At 50.8% G+C, this 19413-nt stretch overlaps 1 protein-coding gene across 1 annotated transcript; it reads left to right on the forward strand.

Moving 5' to 3' along the window:
- Positions 1-3766: 3766 nt before the first annotated feature.
- LOC124663591 (histone deacetylase clr6-like) lies at positions 3767-5275 on the forward strand. Its single transcript, XM_047201276.1, has one exon. The coding sequence runs from the start codon at positions 3767-3769 to the stop codon at positions 5273-5275; it is 1509 nt and encodes a 502-aa protein (XP_047057232.1).
- Positions 5276-19413: the final 14138 nt, after the last annotated feature.

Raw genomic sequence — 19413 nt, forward strand, 5'->3', positions numbered from 1 at the left:
GCGGAGAAGGCGGTGTGGGCTTGGATCTTTATACCTAGCCTCACACCAAAGGAAGTGTGAACGGGGGCAAGTCCCTGCGGATGGCAAAAAGGGTGAGATCTCTTGTGGGAAAAGTAACGCACCTCTGCAGAGTGTATCAAATTGTGGCTGTCAATCCTTGTTCCGGGAAGGGAACTGCGAACGCGGAAGGAAAGGAACTCCACGAAGTTCTAGTCAACATGTGAAGACTGACGGGCATAGTTTTCATAATAAAAGCAACCTTTTGAAGAAATGATTGCAAAACATGCATTGACCGGAGATTTCCTCATCAATGGTCGTAGCTAGTGCATCAAACACCTTTTTATCCTTTTAGAACTTGCTGAGTACCTTTGTACTCACTTTCTTTCGACACCCTTGCTAGACTGTGATCCGGAAGTGGAGGCCATCAACAATGGAGCACCAGAAGGAAGCTACGAGCTGGTCTACGAAGAACCTGATCTTACCGGCGGAGTGGAAGGCGTAGACTATGGGATAGTCTACGGACCAGATGACACGGAGGTGGAGGAGTAGTGACATACCCTAGCATCATAGAGCCGAGCAACGTAGAAACTTACCTAAATAAGTTGTTGAGCTCTTTATATTTGTTATGAGTTGTAATCGTACTTAAGTAGTATCTTAGGGTGTTCTCATAGGACCTGTGAGAATACCAACTTGTTAAGACAATGTTTGTAATAAAGTAAGGAGTGTTATGACCTGCAATGTTTCTGTTGTACCACTCTGAGGGATATGGCAATTTGTGAGGAAGCCCCTTCACAAAGATCATATCAACGACTTGTATACTACAACATGCAGTGGTATGCTGGGTCACCGCATGGGGCTTCGAAAGGTCACAGCAGCCCAGCTTCAGCCCCTAGTGGATAGTGCGGCTGGCTGGCTGCAACCATGGTGTGCGAACCTCCTCACCAGGGGTGGGAGGACGATCCTTGTACATATGATGTTGTGTGCGATCCCCATTTACGCCATGATGTCGTTGGACATTCCTCCCAAGTCCCAAGGTTCTTGAGGCGCTTCTCAAAATCTGTAGGGCCTTCCTTTGGAAAAACCGGAGGGAGGTCAAGGGAGGACACTCTTTGGTGGCGTGCGACAAAGCGGCCTTGCCAAAGTTGTTGGGTGGTTGGGGATTCCGAACCTCAAGCTCCTCAACATGGCGCTCAGGTGCAGGTGGCCGTGGCTTCAGAAGGTGGATCCCACTAAGGATTGGGCAGACTTTAACATCCAGCTCCCCAGCCTTTGCTCCGCGATTCTTACTCAGCCACCTACTACGAGTTGGGTAATGGAGAGCGGGCACGTTTTTGGAAAGACCGGTGGCTTGGAGGAGATAAGGTGGAAGATATCGCTCCTCATGTGTTGTTGTTGGTCTCCAAGCGAAGGGCGAATGCCCGTTCTTTCAAGGACGGGCTGGCTGGAGGCTGGCTCACGGATTGTGGTCCAGACCTGGGTGAGCAAGCACTGGATGAGTTCTTCTTGTTATGGCACAGACTAGCCGCTGTCGTTCTCGCCCCGGGGCGAGAAGATAAGCTGGTGTGGAGGTGGACTGGCGATGCCTGCTACTCTTCCAAGTCAGCCTACGATGCATTCTTCGTTAGGACAATCAGAGCCCCAGTTGTGGATGAGATTTAGCGCTCCAGAGTGCCTACAAGCCGCAAGTTTTTCGTGTGGCTGGTGTCGAAGTGTCGCTGCTGGACGGCGGATAGGTTACAACATAGAAGTCTGCCGACCCCTGCGGATTGCCCTCTTTGCGATCAGGAGCCGGAGACGCTGCATCACTTTCTCCTTGGGTGCGTCGTTGCCCGGGAGGTTTGGTCGTGGGTCCTTCGGCGTTGGGACATGACGGATTGGCTCCGGCGGCGGATTCAGATATTGTGGAGTGGTTGACATCTAGGTTCTGCCCGCAGGCGCACAAGCAGAACCTATGGACGACTATCATCCTAGTGTTCTGGTGCATTTGGAGTCATTGTAATGACGTGGTCTTCAACGGGTTGCAGCATCCCAGGCGTGCATCACGGAGAAGATCAAGGAGTTCTTCGATAGATGAGGCTCGCGAATATCTTTCGTAGTTCCTTCTTTGTTTTTTCAGAACTTGTAGTAGCACCGTGGTAGTTAAGAGAGTAGGCTTGTGGTGATGAGCTATCACCTCTTGTTGGCAGCTTAACTTTGCCTTCTTGACATCCCTTGTATGTGATCGATGATAGGTGTATATTCTTGAAAAATAAAATTTGTAAGTTTTCACAAAAAATGACATCACAATCCTAAGTACGATGGTACGTAACAAAATGGGAAAATTAAGAAAATGGAAAGACACCAATTCATTATTGATTATTTTTCAATTTAGACACATTCTATGTTGCTATCAATTCTATTACCGCTGATTTTGACGTCGATGTGGAATCATATATAGTGGAGACTATTTTGGACTTTGTGTAACCTTGCCTCGGATTCTTTCCGTCCTTCACCACTAGTTAAAGAAATAAAGGCGGGTGAAGTTGGCTCGCTCTTGTTTTTCTTACATCTTTCCCTTTTATATTTTGAATTGTATATGTGGCTACTGTTGTTTTATCAACGTGTGTAAATATGCCTCATTTTACGTGTTTAGAGTGGATCAAATGCTCTCTCTTGACATAAATCATTGTGACAAAAATACATGTAAAAATTATCTAGTAAGTGTGAATTATTTGGATGGTAACCATAAATTAGTATACGTAGTATGGTAACTACCGATAAAAAAAAGTCAAAACATATTAAGATGATAACATTTGTCGAGAGGAATCTAAGAGTGAAAATTGGCCGTCAATTACATTAACATTTTTAAAATAATTTATTTTAAATTTTCAAATTGTGAAAAGATTATGGAGGAAGTACATCTCCTTACAAAATAATCGAACATTGTCAGGGCTGTCAAGTTAGGGCGGAATAAAACTCGAAGCTCACGAGCTTAAGAAACTTTGCTTGACTCAACTCGAACTTGGACACTAATAAGTCAAGCCAAGTTGGAGTTTTTGGCTTGTTAAGGAAATAGGTTTATTGAGTTGAGTTCTGAGTAGTCGCTAAGCTTTAATATCCTTAGGTTGATATTCTGGCTCATACATTAGTAAACACTAAAGAAAAACGAACACTAATAGGCTAAAGATACATGAGCACTTATCTTAAAATTTTCATAATCTATATAATGAACCATAGATGATGAAACACCCTTGTTGTACTCTTACACCACCATGAATTGATTACGTTGTTCAGTTTTTTAATGAACTTATCAAGATTATTGAGCCAACTCGAACATTTACCGAGTCGAGCAAAGCTAGGGTTTTAAGCTCACTATGTTAATGCATTAAGTCGAACAAACTCGTTAAGTTGAGTCGAGAGAGCTCGATATGGAGTATCGACATAATTGACTTCAGCCGTTGTTTCATCCAACAGTCGATATTAGTAGCAAATTCTCGGTGAAGTTGAAATCACCAAATTCGTGTTTGGTACGACGCGTATTGAATTTGGTGTCTCTGTCCGAGTCGAACACGGTCGTCGAACCTTTACCAGAGATCTGATTCTGATGTTCGCACCCGGATGAAGAAGCCGCTAATCCCCATCCGAGTCTAACTTGACACGAACTGGACGTAGCGAATCTGGTCCTTTTTATACCCCGTCTGTGCACGTTCATCCTATTCCAACACACGCACATTCACTCACGCCAAGGGATCGCTCAATCATCCGGCCGCGGCGGAGAGGCGAGGCGATGGAGATGGAAGGGAACTCGCTGCCGTCGTCGTCGTGCCCCGACGGCAGGAAGCGGCGCGTGTGCTACTACTACGACCCTGGCATCGCCAACGTGGACTACGGCGCGCACCACGTGATGGTGCCCCGCCGCGTGGCCATGACGCACGGCCTCGTCACCTCCTACAAGCTCCTCCCCGACATGGAACTCCTTCGCACCAGACCCGCCACCGAGGACGAGCTCGCGGGCATCCTCACCGACGACTACCTCCGCCTCCTCCGCGACCTCACCCCGGGCACCTACCGAGCCGACACGGCGGGGCGGCACCACATCGGCGCCCTCTCCGGCGACGAGCGCAACGACAACCCGGTCATCGACGGCCTGTGGGACTACTGCGCGCGGTACGCCGGCGGGTCGCTGGCCGCGGCGCGCGCGCTCGGGAGCGGCAAGTCCGACATCGCCATCAACTGGTCCGGCGGGATGCACCACGCCTGCAGCGGCGAGGCCAGCGGCTTCTGCTACGTCAACGACATCGTGCTCGCCATCAGGGAGCTCCTGGCCGCCTTCCCCCGCGTGCTGTACGTGGACATCGACGTGCACCACGGCGACGGCGTCGAGAAGTACTTCGCGGCCGACGGCAGGGTCATGACGGTCTCCTTCCACCAGTACGGCCGCGGCGGCAAGGGGGGCGACACGTTCTTCTTCCCGGGGACCGGGAGCGCCGAGGACGTCGGCGAGGGCGCGGGGAAGTACCGCACGCTGAACGTGCCGATGAAGGCCGGCATGGACGACGCCGGGTACAAGGAGCTGTTCGTGCCCATCATGAGGGAGGTCATGGGGGTGTTCCGGCCAGACGCCATCGTGCTGCAGTGCGGCGCCGACTCGCTCTCCGGCGACCGGCTCGGGGAGTTCAACCTTTCCGTCAGAGGCCACGCGGAGTGCGTGAGGTACCTCCGGAGTTTCAACGTGCCACTGCTGCTCCTCGGCGGCGGCGGGTACACCATCAACCACGTCGCGTCGTGCTGGTGCTACGAGACCGCGGTCGCCGTTGGCAAGGAGAAGGAGATCCCCGACGACATACCCCACCATGGCTACGAGCACTACTACAAGGACCAGGGATACAAGCTCCACTACGGGGTTACCAAGGTGGGGAGAAACGCCGCCGGCACGAAAGAGCACATGGACAACATGAGGAATGAAGCTCTCAAGAACGTGCAGAACCTTCACGAGCTCTTGAAGCACGGCGTCGCTCCGAGCGTGCAGTTCAAGGACATCCACGACCAGGAACTCTACAAGAAGCCTCCAAAAACGTCCGGTCCAAAAAAGAGAAGAGGCAGAGATGGAGATGGAGAGGACCCCATGGACAGGCTGCACCGGCTGTGCGGCGAGGCGGACGTCCGCAACTTCTTCGCCAGGGTGGGAGAAGAAAATATAAGAGGAACAGTTTCTTCGCCAGGTCGGGAGACGAAAATATACGAGGAACACCGTCGTAGGGCGTCCTCCGCAGCTGTCCATAGGTTCTGCCATTGATTTGTAATCAGCATTGTTGATGCCTAATGAATGTCGTTCTGCTGCTTTTGTGAAACTATAAGAGTGCCAATGAATTTCAATAGTTGCAATGAATTAGGCTCTGAATTAAATTGGTAATGGAAAACCAAATCAACCAATTCAATGGAATGCCACAAAGAGTGTTTGGATGTGCATGGTATGCAGCTATAGAATTCAGGTTTCGATGAAATACCAAATCCTGTTTGGATGCCACATGTGTGAAAATAAGAGTATTTTTGACTTTGAACAATATAACCTCTGTAATATGAATGAAAATAGTACAAAATGGATACATATGTCTTACAAATAACACAAAGTGGATCATTATATCTTACAAATAGCACAAAGTGAACAATTATGCTTACAAATAGTAGAAAGTGGATACATTAAGTCTCACAAATAGCACAAAGTGGATACATTATGTGTCAAACAATCCATAAACATGCAATAAATAATATGGTACCAATCATCAAGGCAAGGTCATGAACCATGCCTTCCTCATTTTCATGGGTAGTGCCATGAGTGATTCGAAGGTGCGCTCGTTGGCGGTGACCTTCCCGTAAGCTATCAACAAATCATTACCCATCAAATCTGGTATTTTCTTCAGTTCAACCAGGATTTCAGATGAAGGAGTAACCTTCGGTGCTGCTGCTGGTGGTGGTGGTGGTAGTGGTAGTGGGACAGTTGAGTTTAAATCCTCCTCAAACGTCATTCTAAGCTCTCCCACCATGCTCATGATAGCATCAGCAGTGCGTTACTTCTTCTTCTTAGGCAGCTCAGGAGTTTCTTCATCATCATCCACAACCACCTGAGGAACGGATGCGGATCCAACTTGAGCACACTCACCTCCTGTCCTTGCACCTGCACCTGTGGCATGGTCTTTTGAATATATAGTACATATAGCTTGCCAATTCTTCACTTCCTTGTGCCTATATGGAGCTGCATCCTTGTTTGCCTACATAATATGCACATATATTTGAGATGATGTTCAAGTTGCAAAAGAATGCATAGTCAAGTTGCAAAAGAATTAGTTTGTTACATACCTCCACATATCTAGCCCACACTTTATCACTGTCAACACTCACCATGTTATTATCCTAATCCCATCCAATGCCACTCTGTCTCCGTCCCATTGGTTAAACGTAGCTCATCATAGCATCTTGTCTACGTCCCATTGAATGTTCTTCCCAATACATACTTTCTGTATGCAACCTTCTTCTCAATGTCATCGAAGGCACCTAGGTCCCTCGGTGACCTTTGAGTACTAGCATATGCTAAAGCAACCATAGACACCTCGAAATACAACTTTGTGAACAATATCCTTTTTCTTTTTCTTCTTTTGTTCTCTTCAGAAATGTAATGAAGTATCTCTTGGTGAGACATGATGATGCTACAATTCACATACAAAGTTTAAAATCTAATTATGCACAACCCAAGTTCATATTAACTAATTAACATGTAAGCATTCATATGACAAACAACAAAATTCCATATTGCCCAAATTCATATCTCATATCCAAAGTACAGAGAATGAATTTCAAACCTTCAACCAAACTCAACACTTCTTCTCCTAAATTGTTGGGGGGGTGACCCCCGGTATGCCAAAGGCATGCCAAACCGGATGGTTTGGGCTATCAAGATACCGGTTTAAAGGTTATTCCGGACTGTGAAGCTAAGCTTTTGGCTAAGTGAATCTATACCGGTATCCCAGGAGGGGTATACCGGAACTGGCTAAGAAGGAACCAGATTACCGGTACAGGCAACACTTTAACACGTCGGCAGGATTGGTCAAAGATTCTCTAAGGAGCTAGAGGACAAAGATGAGCGAAGCACTTCAGCTTTAATCGAAGCTCTGGGGCCAAAGCAGATGATGACGTAAAAGGTACCGGAGGACGTCAGCCTCCCTGATTAAAGAGATACCGGCGTCACCGGTAGCCAAAGAGGCTTTGTAAAGTAGTTTGTCTAGTCAAAGATGCCATTAGGGTTTCCTAGGGTTTCTTCCCCTGTAAGCCACCCTCTCCCCTATATAAGGAGAGGGGGCACGCCCTAACGCGGGCACGAGATATGTAGGGACGTTCTACATTGTATCTGAGAGCTTGTAACCTAATTCCATGGAATAGAGAGATCCCTAGCTGAAATAGTTCTTGTGTTGTTCATCTTCTACCTCTGGCCAAGGCCAAGTTCATCAGGAATCCATCTAGAATCCATCCCATCCTTACCAAAACCCTCCCCTGAATCCTCTAGCGCACATTCGGCCCCAACTTAAGCCATCCCATGGCATCTGTCTGTTCACCACGACGACAGTTGGCGCCCACCGTGGGGCCAGCAGCTGCGCTTGCTGGAGTTCATATTCGGGCGGGCCTCCTCACCATCGCCGGCGAGCGTGTCGTCACCGCGCTCGTCGACCGCGTCCTCGCCATGGACTTCATCAACGACAACACGGGCTGCTTCGCCAACGGAGGTAAGTTCCCCAAGAACGGCCGCGTCATCGAGTTCGGGAGCTTCCGCGTCTACTACGGCACCGTCCCCGAGCGCCAGTGCCTCTCGCCGGTGCTGGTGGCTCCGGACCCGCCAAGGTCTGCGCTTCGCAGCGGCCACGCCGCCGGCAGCGTCGAAGTGCTGGTGGTTGGCGCGGCTGACGCCGGCAAGGGAGCTGCGGCGGAAGGCGCAGGACAGACGAAGTCCACGCGCACGGCCAAGCCACCGACCGAGCGCAACCAGGAGGTTGCGGGTGCATCTACAGCGCCACCGGAAACTCCTCTCCAAGCAGCCATGAACGTGCTGGCGACGCCCATCGTGCGGAACATCGATCCGGCAGCGGCTCAGGCGGAGCTGGAGGCACAACAACAGAAGCTGCTCTCCGCAGGCGCGGACATCATCCGGGCGCAGCGCGAGCTGAACCTAACCCTACGTGAGTATAACGTTGCCCATGGCTTTGCTTCTGTTAGCGCTCAGGCTGCTAGGGTACCGGAAAACCGGCTTAGAGCTCGCAACCTAGATCAGGATCTGCGCAAGGAGATTCTTGCCGGAAAAAGTACCTCTGCATCTTTGAGCATTGTAGAGAAACCTAAGTACAGTAGCCCGGATAAAACCATAAAAGAATGCCGGAAGTAAGTCCCATGGGCAGGCGTCGTCCCCCCATCCGGACAAGAGAAAAGAAAAAGAAGTGAATGCGCAGCAAATGACTGTGTACGATACGGTACTTGCCGGAAAACAACAAGCCGGGCGACATGAGGCCGGTAGAAAAAGCCATGGGGCAGGTCGCGGTTATGCCGGAAAGGGCAACGCCGGAAATGATTATGTTGGTAGAGAAGAAAGCGGGCAAAATTATCGCGCAGCGAGAGCAGCGTATGTGGAGGAGGAAATGCCTCCGCCATGGTACCTGCAGGCAAGGGTCGCGGCACCGGAACGTTTTGATGAAGCTGATTCAGGAACTGAAAGAATTGCAGCCTACCGGAACCCTTTGGGGCCACGGTTAGGAGAAAGATGCCTACCAGACCGGGATGCGAGGCACAGGCTGGATAGGGTATACTTGTCTGAAATGATCGAGGCAGAAGGTCCTCCGGGCCCAAAATTCTTTGGCCCACGAATCATGAGAGAGGAACCACCGGTTCGCAACTTCTAGTTACCCCGTGACACAAAAGCATATGATGGCACAACTAAGCCGGAAGACTGGCTTGCGGACTACGTAACCGCAGTTTATGTTGCTGGTGGCGGAGGAAACCGGCGCTGGGCCGTGAGAATTGTACCATCTTTTCAGGTAGGACCAGCACGCATCTGGCTTAACAACTTGCCGGCAGGAAGCATAAATGGTTGGCTGGACTTTGAGGAAGCTTTCGTGAGCAACTTCAGCAGCACCTACCGGAGGCCAAACATGCCTCAGCAGCTCGCCTTGTGCATGCAGCGCCAGAATGAAACAGATCGGGATTATCGGACCCGGTGGAACTCCATAAGAAACTCTTGTGAAGGAGTAATCGAGGCACGGGCCATTGCTTGGTTTTGCAATGGGTGCAGAAGAGGTTCACCGCTGTGGCAAAAGCTACAGAGAAATATGCCAACAACTTTGGCAGAGATGATACGTGTAGCGGATAACTACGCATTGGGAGACCCAATGCAACCGGCAGTACAAGCTGATCCGGCGCAAACAAGCCAACCGCGACAAGAGCAATACCGGGATAACCGGCACAACAAAAGAAGGGAAGATTTTCCGGATCGGAGGTATGGTCCGCAGCAAGTAGCCGTGGTGCAGGATAACTCCGGCGCCAGCGGAAGCCAGAGGCAAAAAACCGGATCGCAGCCGTGGGTGGGTCCTAAAAAACAATGGGTTGAAAAGAAGCCGTGGGGAGAGAAAAATAATTGGCAAGAACATGCGAGATACACCATGGAATCAGCAATGGAACAACCATGCCGGTGGCACACTCCGAATCCGGCGAAGCCGGCAAACCATTTGACAAAAGATTGTTCCTGGACCAAGTACTTGATGTTGAAAGGTGCGGTAAAAGATGCGCAAGCACAAGGCTGTACTACGTTGCTACCACCATCGCAAGACCTCTTGCGACAACAACTACCACCGCCACCACCGCTTACCGGAGCAAACGCTCTACCGGTACAGCCTCAGCCAAACCGGCAGCAGCACCAGCAAGTTCATCAGGTGGGAGATTGTAATGGCCAACCGCCACCGCCGGCACCTTTGGGCCGGAATATTTACCAGGATCCGGACCTGTGTTGTGTTTTCTTCTTCACTGAGCCAACTGACAAGCAAAGCATGCATCGCCGCTCCATGGAAGTGAACGCGGTGATGCCGGCAATTCCGAAATACATGCTGTGGTCAGATCAGGAAATCACCTGGTCGTTCAAAGATCACCCAAAGATAATGCCAAACCCGGGTGGTTATGCTCTTGTTGTAGACCCTATCATGCATGGGCCAACGACTCGAGTGAAGTTCAGCAAAGTGCTGATAGACAATGGGAGCACCATAAATATCATGCACCGGCACACTATGCACACGCTGGGGATAACAGAAAACATGCTGCAACCAACTCACACAACTTTCCACGGAATTGTTCCGGGCCCATCCTGTTCGCCCATGGGAAAAGTCCGGGTGGATGTATCATTTGGAGGACGTGATAATTGTCGGGTGGAAAACCTTATGTTCGAGGTGGTGGATCTAGACAGTCCTTATCATGCACTGCTGGGCAGACTGGCACTGGCGGCGTTCATGGCCTCAACTCATACGGTGTATCTCAATATGAAGATGCCGGCACCTCGTGGACCCTTAACTGTGGTGGGAAACTACAAGATCTCACTGGAAACAGCTTCCGCCGGATCAAATCTGGCTGAATCACTGGTGATCGCAGAAGAAAAAAGGAGGATGCAAATTGCGGTTGCGTTGGCTCAGTCCTCACAGTTGAGCTTAGCGGCAATGAGTGGAAGCTTGGGAACACCGGCATTCAAGCCGACCAAGGAGACAAAAGACATTGTGCTGGACCCGGCATACCCTGAGCGTACCGTTCATATCGGTGCTGGCTTGAGTGAGGCATAGGAAAGCGCGCTCGTCAACTTCCTCCGTGAGAATCGGAATATCTTTTCCTGGTCTACTGATGATTTGGTAGGTGTTCCGAGGGAGTTGGATGAGCACTCTTTAAATGTCCGGAAGGATGCGAAGCCGGTAAGACAGCCCTTACGCCGGTTCGCTGAAGACAGGAGGAAAATTATTGGAGAAGAAGTGACAAAGTTACTGGTTGCCGGTTTCATCGTGGAAGTACTGCATACCGAGTGGCTAGCCAATCCAGTGCTGGTCGAGAAGAAAAAAGAGGAGGAACCCAAAGCTCCGAAGGTGTGGTGCATGTGCATCGACTACACAAACCTGAACAAGGCTTGCCCGAAGGATCCTTTCCCTTTACCCCGGATTGATCAGGTGATCGATTCTACTGCTGGCTGTGAGTTGTTGTCTTTTCTGGATGCTTATTCTGGTTTCCACCAGATTCCCCTGAAAAAGGAAGATCAAATAAAAACTGCATTCATTACCCCGCACGGGGCTTATTGCTACGTCACTATGCCTTTCGGTTTGCGCAATGCTGGTGCAACGTACCAGCGCTGTATGCAAAAGTGTTTGTTTGATCAAATTGGAAAAAATGTGCAAGTCTATGTCGACGATGTCGTGATAAAAACTAAGGTAAAAGAAATCTTGATCGATGATTTGAGGCAAACGTTTGACAACTTGAGAATGTTCCGGATGAAACTCAATCCGGCAAAATGTACCTTCGGTGTCCCTGCCGGCAAATTGCTTGGTTTTCTCGTATCAAGCCGGGGAATTGAGGTCAATCCGGTAAAAATCCGGGCCATCGAAAGAATGACTATACCGCAAGATCTCAAAGATGTGCAAAAGTTTACCGGAAGCTTGGCATCGCTAAGCCGGTTCATAAGCAGGTTGGGAGAAAAGGCTCTGCCACTCTATGCTATGATGAAAAAATCTGATACTTTCGTCTGGACCCCTCAGGCAGACGCAGCGTTCAAAGAGCTGAAAACAATGTTGGCAACCGCGCCGGTATCGGCTTCGTCGCTAGAAAGAGAGCCCATGCTGTTGTACATAGCAGCAACAAACCGGGTTGTGAGTGTTGTAGTTGTGGTGGAAAGAGAAGAGGAGGGAAAAACCGTGCAAAGGCCGGTATACTACCTGAGCGAGGTGCTCTCCCTCTCAAAACAAAACTACCCTCACTTCCAGAAAATGACCTATGGCGTGTTCATGGTCGCCACAAAGCTCAAACACTATTTTGAAGAGCACCCCATGAAAGTGGTGAGTGAGGCACCCATTTCAGATATCATGTGCAACAAGGATGCCCGTGGCAGGATCGCCAAGTGGGCAATCCAGCTATCCCCATACGTGTCGGTATACGAGAGAAGAGATGCCATAAAATCACAAGCCTTGGCTGATTTCTTGGTTGATTAGGCGGAAATGCAATATAAACCGCCGGAACAAAAAATAGAATATTGGAAGATGCACTTTGACGGATCCAAGCTCAAAAAGGGTCTAGGTGCCGGTGTGGTTCTCACCTCACCTAAAGGAGATCATCTCCGGTATGTTCTGCAAATACACTTCAGGGCGTCAAACAATGTAGCGGAGTATGAGGCTCTAGTCCATGGGCTCAAGGTCACAAAAGAAATCGGTGCTCACCGGATCATTTGCGACGGTGACTCAGATCTTGTGGTTCAGCAATGTTCCGGAGATTGGGACGCAAAAGATGCCAACATGGCCTCATACCGGTTTCACGTGCAAAAGATTGTCGGCTTCTTTGAAGGATGTGAGTTTCACCATGTGCCGCGGGCGGAAAATGAAGCCGCAGATACGCTCTCCAAGTTAGGCTCCTCCAGGCAGGAAATTCCTCCCGGAGTGGCTTTGGCTCACCTAAGGACACCATCGATTAAACCAAGTCCGGAATCGGAGTCAATCTTTGTACCGGAGTCACATGTTGTGCCAATGGACATTGACGAAGGAAACCCGGGGACTGTTCCGGTAAACCCGGGGAGTGCAAGATCTAAGCCGGAAGAGGCTATGCTGGTGGACAATATGGAGATAGACGTACCGGTGTTTTTGGTTCGGGAAGCACCAACTTGGGTTGAACCTATTAAGGAATTCCTGATCAACGGCACCCTGCCGGTTGACGAAAATGAGTCAAAAAGAATCCAAAGGATATCCAAAGATTACACCATCATCAATGGAGAGGTGTACAAAAGAAGTGTTACCGGTATCCTCCAAAGATGTGTGGAACCGGAAGAGGGAAAAGAAATGCTGGTAGATATTCACCAAGGAGAGTGTGGGCACCACGCCTCATCAAGGGCGCTGGTGGCAAAAGTGTTCCGGCATGGGTTCTACTGGCCTACGGCGCTGGAAAACGCTGAGGATTTGGTGCGAAAATGCAACGGGTGCCAGCGGTACGCCAAGCAAAACCATACCCCAGCATCCGATCTGAAAACTATACCGTTAACCTGGCCGTTCGCTGTTTGGTGCCTCGACATGGTTGGCCCATTCAAAACTGCAAGGAGCAGCATGACCTACATTCTAGTAATGGTGGATAAGTTCACCAAGTGGTTGGAAGTGAAGCCTATCGCAAAATGTGATGGGCATACGGCAGTAAAGTTCTTGAAAGATGTCATCTTGCGGTATGGATACCCGCATAGCATTATCACTGACAATGGAACAAACTTTGCTCAAGGGGAGTTCAAAAGATTTTGTGAGGATAACAACATCCAGCTGGATCTGTGCTCAGTCGCACACCCGCAAGGCAATGGCCAGGTGGAAAGAACCAATGCTTTGGTGCTTTCCGGTATCAAACCAAGGCTCATTGAACCGCCTGAAAAGACACCGGGATGTTGGCTCGACGAGCTGCCATCAGTAATGTGGAGCATAAGAACAACACCGAACCGGTCTACCGGATATACTCCATTCTTCATGGTTTATAGAGCGGAAGCCGTCATACCAACTGATAACATACATGATTCACCAAGGGTTCAACTCTATACCGAAGAAGAGGTAAAAGAGGCCCGAGAAAATGATGTGGACTTGCTAGAAGAAGCAAGGGAGGTGGCTTTGGCAAGAACAGCTATATACCAGCAGAACCTCAGACGCTATCATAGCCGGAAGGTTAAACCGAGAGTGTTCCGGGAAGGGGACCTGGTGCTACGCCTAGTGCAGCGCACTGAGGGGCGTCACAAACTCTCACCTCCGTGGGAAGGACCTTTCATTGTGAGCAAGGCTCTACACAATGATGCCTACTACTTGATCGATGCACATGAATCAAAGAGGGGAAAGGTGGACAGGTCAGGAGAGGAAACTAAGCATCCATGGAACATAGCTTTGCTACGTCCTTTCTATTCCTGAAGATGTGCTGTAAGGAATTCCTTTTTGTACCTTATATGCTATGAATAAAAGATGTCGGTACCTCGAATGAATCTCGGGGACTACCCCTACTGAAATTGGATGCAATGTGTTTATTTTTTCAGTTTGCCAGTTGCCTGTTGGACGTTTTTTCTTTCCGGTTCAGTAACGTGCTAAACCTGCCGGAGTCTTCGACTTTGCTGCTGTCCGCAACCCGGCTTCATGGCAAGCAAGATAAACCGGAAGGAACTAAGCACGTGAAACATGAAAAAGAAGAAGTCAGAACAAACAATCCGGAAAAAGTTTAACTAACCCCGGTTATACCGTTTTTTTGTGAAAAATTTCGAGTTATTTCTAAGTTCAAGAAAGTGCTTGCTTGGCAAAAGAACTTTGTGACTCATACGCCAAAACACCCAGAGAGGTAGGCAGAGCCAAACCAAAAGAACCAAGTGTGCATCAGATTGAATGCGGAAACAATTCCGGAATCTTCACAGTGCAAGATAAAAGCAAACAATAAGCAAAGTGCTAAAGTAGCATACGAACTTAACTTAATAAGTTACCGGTATACAAGATACCGGCATAATCAGTTGTAGCACAACCAAAAGAACTGCGAGGTTTTATATTACATCAAAGACCCCGGCATACCGGGGTAGAATTTAACCGACATTGTTTTGAGACAACATGCATGATTAACACAGGATGAGAATATCTAAACGGCAGGGGGCTGCAGGCCGGCTTCGGGAGCTTCCGGAGGGGCATCGCCTTCTACCGGAGGGGCATCGCCTTCTCCGGCTTCCTCATCCTCCTCGTCCTTAACGTCTTCTTCCTCGTCGGCAGTGAGTGCGTCCCTGACGTCGGGAGGAGGAGGGATGAAAGTGCGGATGTGGGCGCATTCCGCAATCTGGTAGGCGCGGTCCTGCCGCTTTGCGGTTAAGACTGGGTCCTTGTCAGTAGGCGCATCGCCGCGAAGGTTGTGGAAGGCGTCCAGATCCAGGTCTTCGTACCAAGAACAGGCAACGCGTAGCGCTGCATCTTCTCCGGCACGGGCCGCTGAGCACTTCCACTCGCGGATCCTCCGGCAAGCATCCTTCAGGCGATCGGAGATGAGCGTCAGATTGGCCGGCACCGCTTCCCCAGGCCACAGCACCCTGAAGATTTCCATGGCACGATCCGGCAGATCGACCAGGTGCCGGTCCACAGCTCGCATGTGCTGGATCCGGGCGGCAAGCGCGACCAGGTGGTCATAAGCGTCCCAGGGCGCATCCGGGTTGCTCATAGCTTGCTCAGCCCTGCGTTCTACTACCTTCTTCTGCGCATGCGGCTGCGACTCCGGGAAAAGTCCTAGAAGGAAAGAACAAAGAAGAAAAAGTAACCGGTGTAAGGACATACCGCCAGAAAACATAAGCTTATAAGCAAAAGAGAAAAGAAGAATGGCTTACTGAGGGCCAGGGCGTCGGCCTGCATGACCAACCGGTCATATTCGGCCTGGTCTGTGGTGAGTGTGGCGATCCGGTCTTGCGCTTCTTTCCGCGCCCGGGTCTCCTCCTCCAGCTCCGCCCGCAGCACCGCGCTGGAGTTGGTGAACTCCTTCAGGGATTCATCCAACTTGGCCTCAGCTGCAGCCTGGGCCTCCTTCAGCTCCCGCGAATGCCGGAGTTCAGCCTGCATGAGCTGCTCCTTTAGCTCAGAAGAGATGGTCTCCTGAGCGTCCAGAGCTTTGCGGTGCTCAGAGACAAGCTGCTCCTTTTCAGCTGGAATCCCGAAAAGAAATGTTAAAAGAAAGATAACCGGTAGATTAAAGAGAGGCAAGACAACCGGAAAAGAAATCCGTACCTTTAAGCGCGGAAAGCTGAGCGTTGAGGTCTTCGACGGAGGCTTCTGGAAGAGCTGGTGCGCAAAGGATTTATAAGTACTGAAAGGAAAAAAAGCAACCGGTAAAAAGAAGCCGGGGGCGCAGAAACTAACCTTGGTACTTGTTGTGGGCCTCAGAGAGGTACCGATGCTCCCACAGAAGCTCCTCGAAGAGCTGCTTCCGGGTGTCCAGCGTGCTCTGTTCAAATTAAAAAGTTCCGGTAAGAAGATGCCGGTATTGAAAGAAAGTCTCGCGCTAAGAGTTGCGCTCTCAACCCGAAACTCGGGGACTGGCTATGCCGGTTTTTTATGTTTCTAAAAAAGTTTCGCGCTAAGAACTTTGTTCTCAACCCGAAACTCGGGGACTGAGAGGATATACATATAAATTGGAAAATTGAAAACCGGCATAAATTTAAAGAGCTTCGAAGTTTGTGAAACTTACCACCACATTGTTATTGGCGTCATGCCACGCGGTGTCAAACTTTTTGACCGCGCACCTGAGCCGGCCAAAGTGTTGCCCGGTGCTCCGAGGGCCAGCAGGGTCTACCACCGGTAGCTTGTCCTTCCCGAGGCCGCGCGTCGCTGGGGACAGATCTGCCTGATTCCACTTTTCAGCGTAGTCAAGCAGATGGCCCAGGTCGGCTCCTCCGCGGTTAAACTCGGTGATCCGGCCCAGCTGAGCTGAGGCCGTCTCACCGGCCACAACGGCGGCGCGTCCGGCGTGCAGTACAAGGGACCGCGAGCCGGAGGAGGGAGCGGTTGCAGCAGTGACCACCGCGGCAAGTTCCTGCGCAGTGAGCTTGGCGCCCTCCGGAGGTGTTGGCTTGGCGGTGGCTGGCTTGCCGGTAGAGGCAGTCGGTGGAGGTGTTGGCGTGTCCTTCGACGGCGCGGAAGCTTCCGGTGCTTCCTTGGCCGGGGGAGAGTTTGCCGGCGCGGAAGAATCTGGCACGGTCTTGGAGGGGGAGGCAGTTGTCTTCTTCTTCTTCTTCTTGGGGACGGGAGGAACCAGAGGTTCCGCCCTCCCGGCATCTTCAGTGCCGGCGCCCGTGTTGCTGGCGTCGGTGTCTTTGGCTTCAGGAGGGGAAACGAGGTCCTCCTCCGCGCGGTGATCAGTAGGTTCAGGGGCCGCGCGCCCCGCACTTGTGTTGCCTCCCGAGAGGAGGCAGGAGAGTTGCCGACACCAGTAGGTACCGGACTTGGTTGAGGAGGAGGTGAGGCTCTGGCAGCGTCCTCGGAGGTCTCCGGCCTCATGCCGGTGGCGCTCTTGGTAAGCTTGAGCGCAGGCCTGAAGAGAGAAAAAAGAGTCGGAAAAAGCAACCGGATGAAAGTCTCAAACAAAAGACAAAAGAAAGGAGAAAATCCGGAAGCTTACCCGGAAGCGACCGGAAAATGTTTCCGGTAATGCTTCATGGTGCCCTTCTTGCCGGCGTCGCCCTTCTTGGGGCGCTTGGCAGGAGGAGCATCGCTCGAGCCGGCTTCGGGCGCCGGCGCCTTGTTCTTCTGGCCCCGAGAGGCGAGATTGTCCAGGAATTCCCGGCCAACCTCTGCTTGCAGGGGCGCAGCGTGCTCCACGACCTGTGGGTTGGCGCTGGCTGAGGGGAGATCTACAGAAAGACAATATATGAAGAAGCGAAAGAACAAAATACCTCAAGTATAGTGACCTCGTCATCAGAACCGGGATCGTTGGTTGAAAAGTTACCGGGGCGCGAGGTATGGGTCCGGCCCATCTTGTGTTTGTTCTCGGCCACGTAAGGATCCGGGTCCACCTCGTCCAAGGCGCGCTTCCGGCAAGAGCCTCGTGCCTCCGCAGCAATGCGAGGAAAACGCTCGCAGGCCTGAAAAAGAGAGAAAAGATAGTTAGCTACACATCAGAGGCTACCGGAAAAACAATCCAGATTGCTTAAGCTCTTACTTCAGCAGATGGAGGATTGGTGGAGCTGAGGGGAAGGAGGCCCCACTCCCACTCCATCGGCATGTCGGTTTGGCAAATTTGCCTAGCCTTGAGGACCACATCCTCTTTGCTTAGTGTTCAGCTGGTGATCTTAGTGGGATCGCGGGGGCTGCACATCTGGTTCATCTTGTGAACCCGACGCTGGAGGGGGAGCACCCGGCGTGAGATGAACGCGCGGATGATATCGTCGGAACAGACGTCCGTGTCCTTGATGAGCTGCTCCATGAACCGGACAATCCGGTTGGTTTCGATATGGGAAGTCCCCGGATTGTATTTCCAGTTGGCCCTCGATGGCGTCCCCGGAAGGTAGGCCGGCAGATTGATGAAATCAGCGGCGCCCTTGTTCCTCACATAAAAGAAGGTTTGTTTCCATGCTCGGCATGACTCCAGACCGGAGAATTTGAAAAGGGGGCTCCCCTGGCGCGCTGATGATGCAAGATCCGCATTGGACCGGAGGTTTGGGCTTGGGAATGTTTTTGCCTTGGACCGAGTTGATCCGAAAGCCGAAGAAGCGAGCGAAAGCTTCTTTTGTAGGGAGGAGACCAATGTAGGCCTCCATGAAAGAAACAAAGCAAGAAAGATAAAAAAATGGCATTGCCAGGAAGGTGATGAGGTTGGAGTTGGTAAAAATCAAGAAACTGGCGGAAGAAGTCAGAGGCCGGTAGGCCGAAGCCGCGCTCAAAGTGAGCAGAGAAAACTACGACTTCTCCGGGTTCGGGCGCAGGCTCCCACGCGTTGCTCGGAATCCGGCAAGACACCTGTGCCGGTATCCTGTGGGATCGGTACAGCCAATCGATCTCCGGCTGCTTCACATCAGAACCCTTCCAGGCTCCGCGGGTGATCGCGGCCAAGTCCACACCGGAAGCTTAGCCGGAGCTGCTGGCCTCCTGGCCCCTTCCGGTACCAGCCTCCGGAGCAGAGAAAGAAGCATCCATCCGGGCGAGATCTGCCTCGAGCCCGTCGGAGGCCTGGTCGGCTAAGATTTCTTCCCCGGTAGATGCGGTGGGGGTCTTGCTGTGATGGCTGCTGGCGGAAGATTCGGAAAGATATTCTTCGGTAGACATTCCGGTCTAAAGATACTCAAACCTACCCACAAACAGATTTCCCAAGATCTAGCCTCGCGCGAAGATCTACGAGTAAGAGAAAAACCAAAAGAAAAGGAAAAGTAAATCCCCTTCCGGCCTGATACGTCTCCGACGTATCGATAATTTCTTGTGTTCCATGCCACATTATTGATGATTTCTACATGTTATATGCACACTTTATGTCATATTCGTGCATTTTCTGGAACTAACCTATTAACAAGATGCCGAAGTGCCGGTTCCTGTTTTCTCGCTGTTTTTGGTTTCGAAATCCTAGTAACGAAATATTCTCGGAATTGGACGAAATCAACGCCCAGAGTTCCTATTTTGCCCGAAGCATCCGGAACACCCGAGAGCCGCG

The sequence above is a fragment of the Lolium rigidum genome, chromosome 6 (assembly GCF_022539505.1).
Source record: "Lolium rigidum isolate FL_2022 chromosome 6, APGP_CSIRO_Lrig_0.1, whole genome shotgun sequence".
In the NCBI taxonomy this organism is placed as follows: domain Eukaryota; kingdom Viridiplantae; phylum Streptophyta; class Magnoliopsida; order Poales; family Poaceae; genus Lolium; species Lolium rigidum.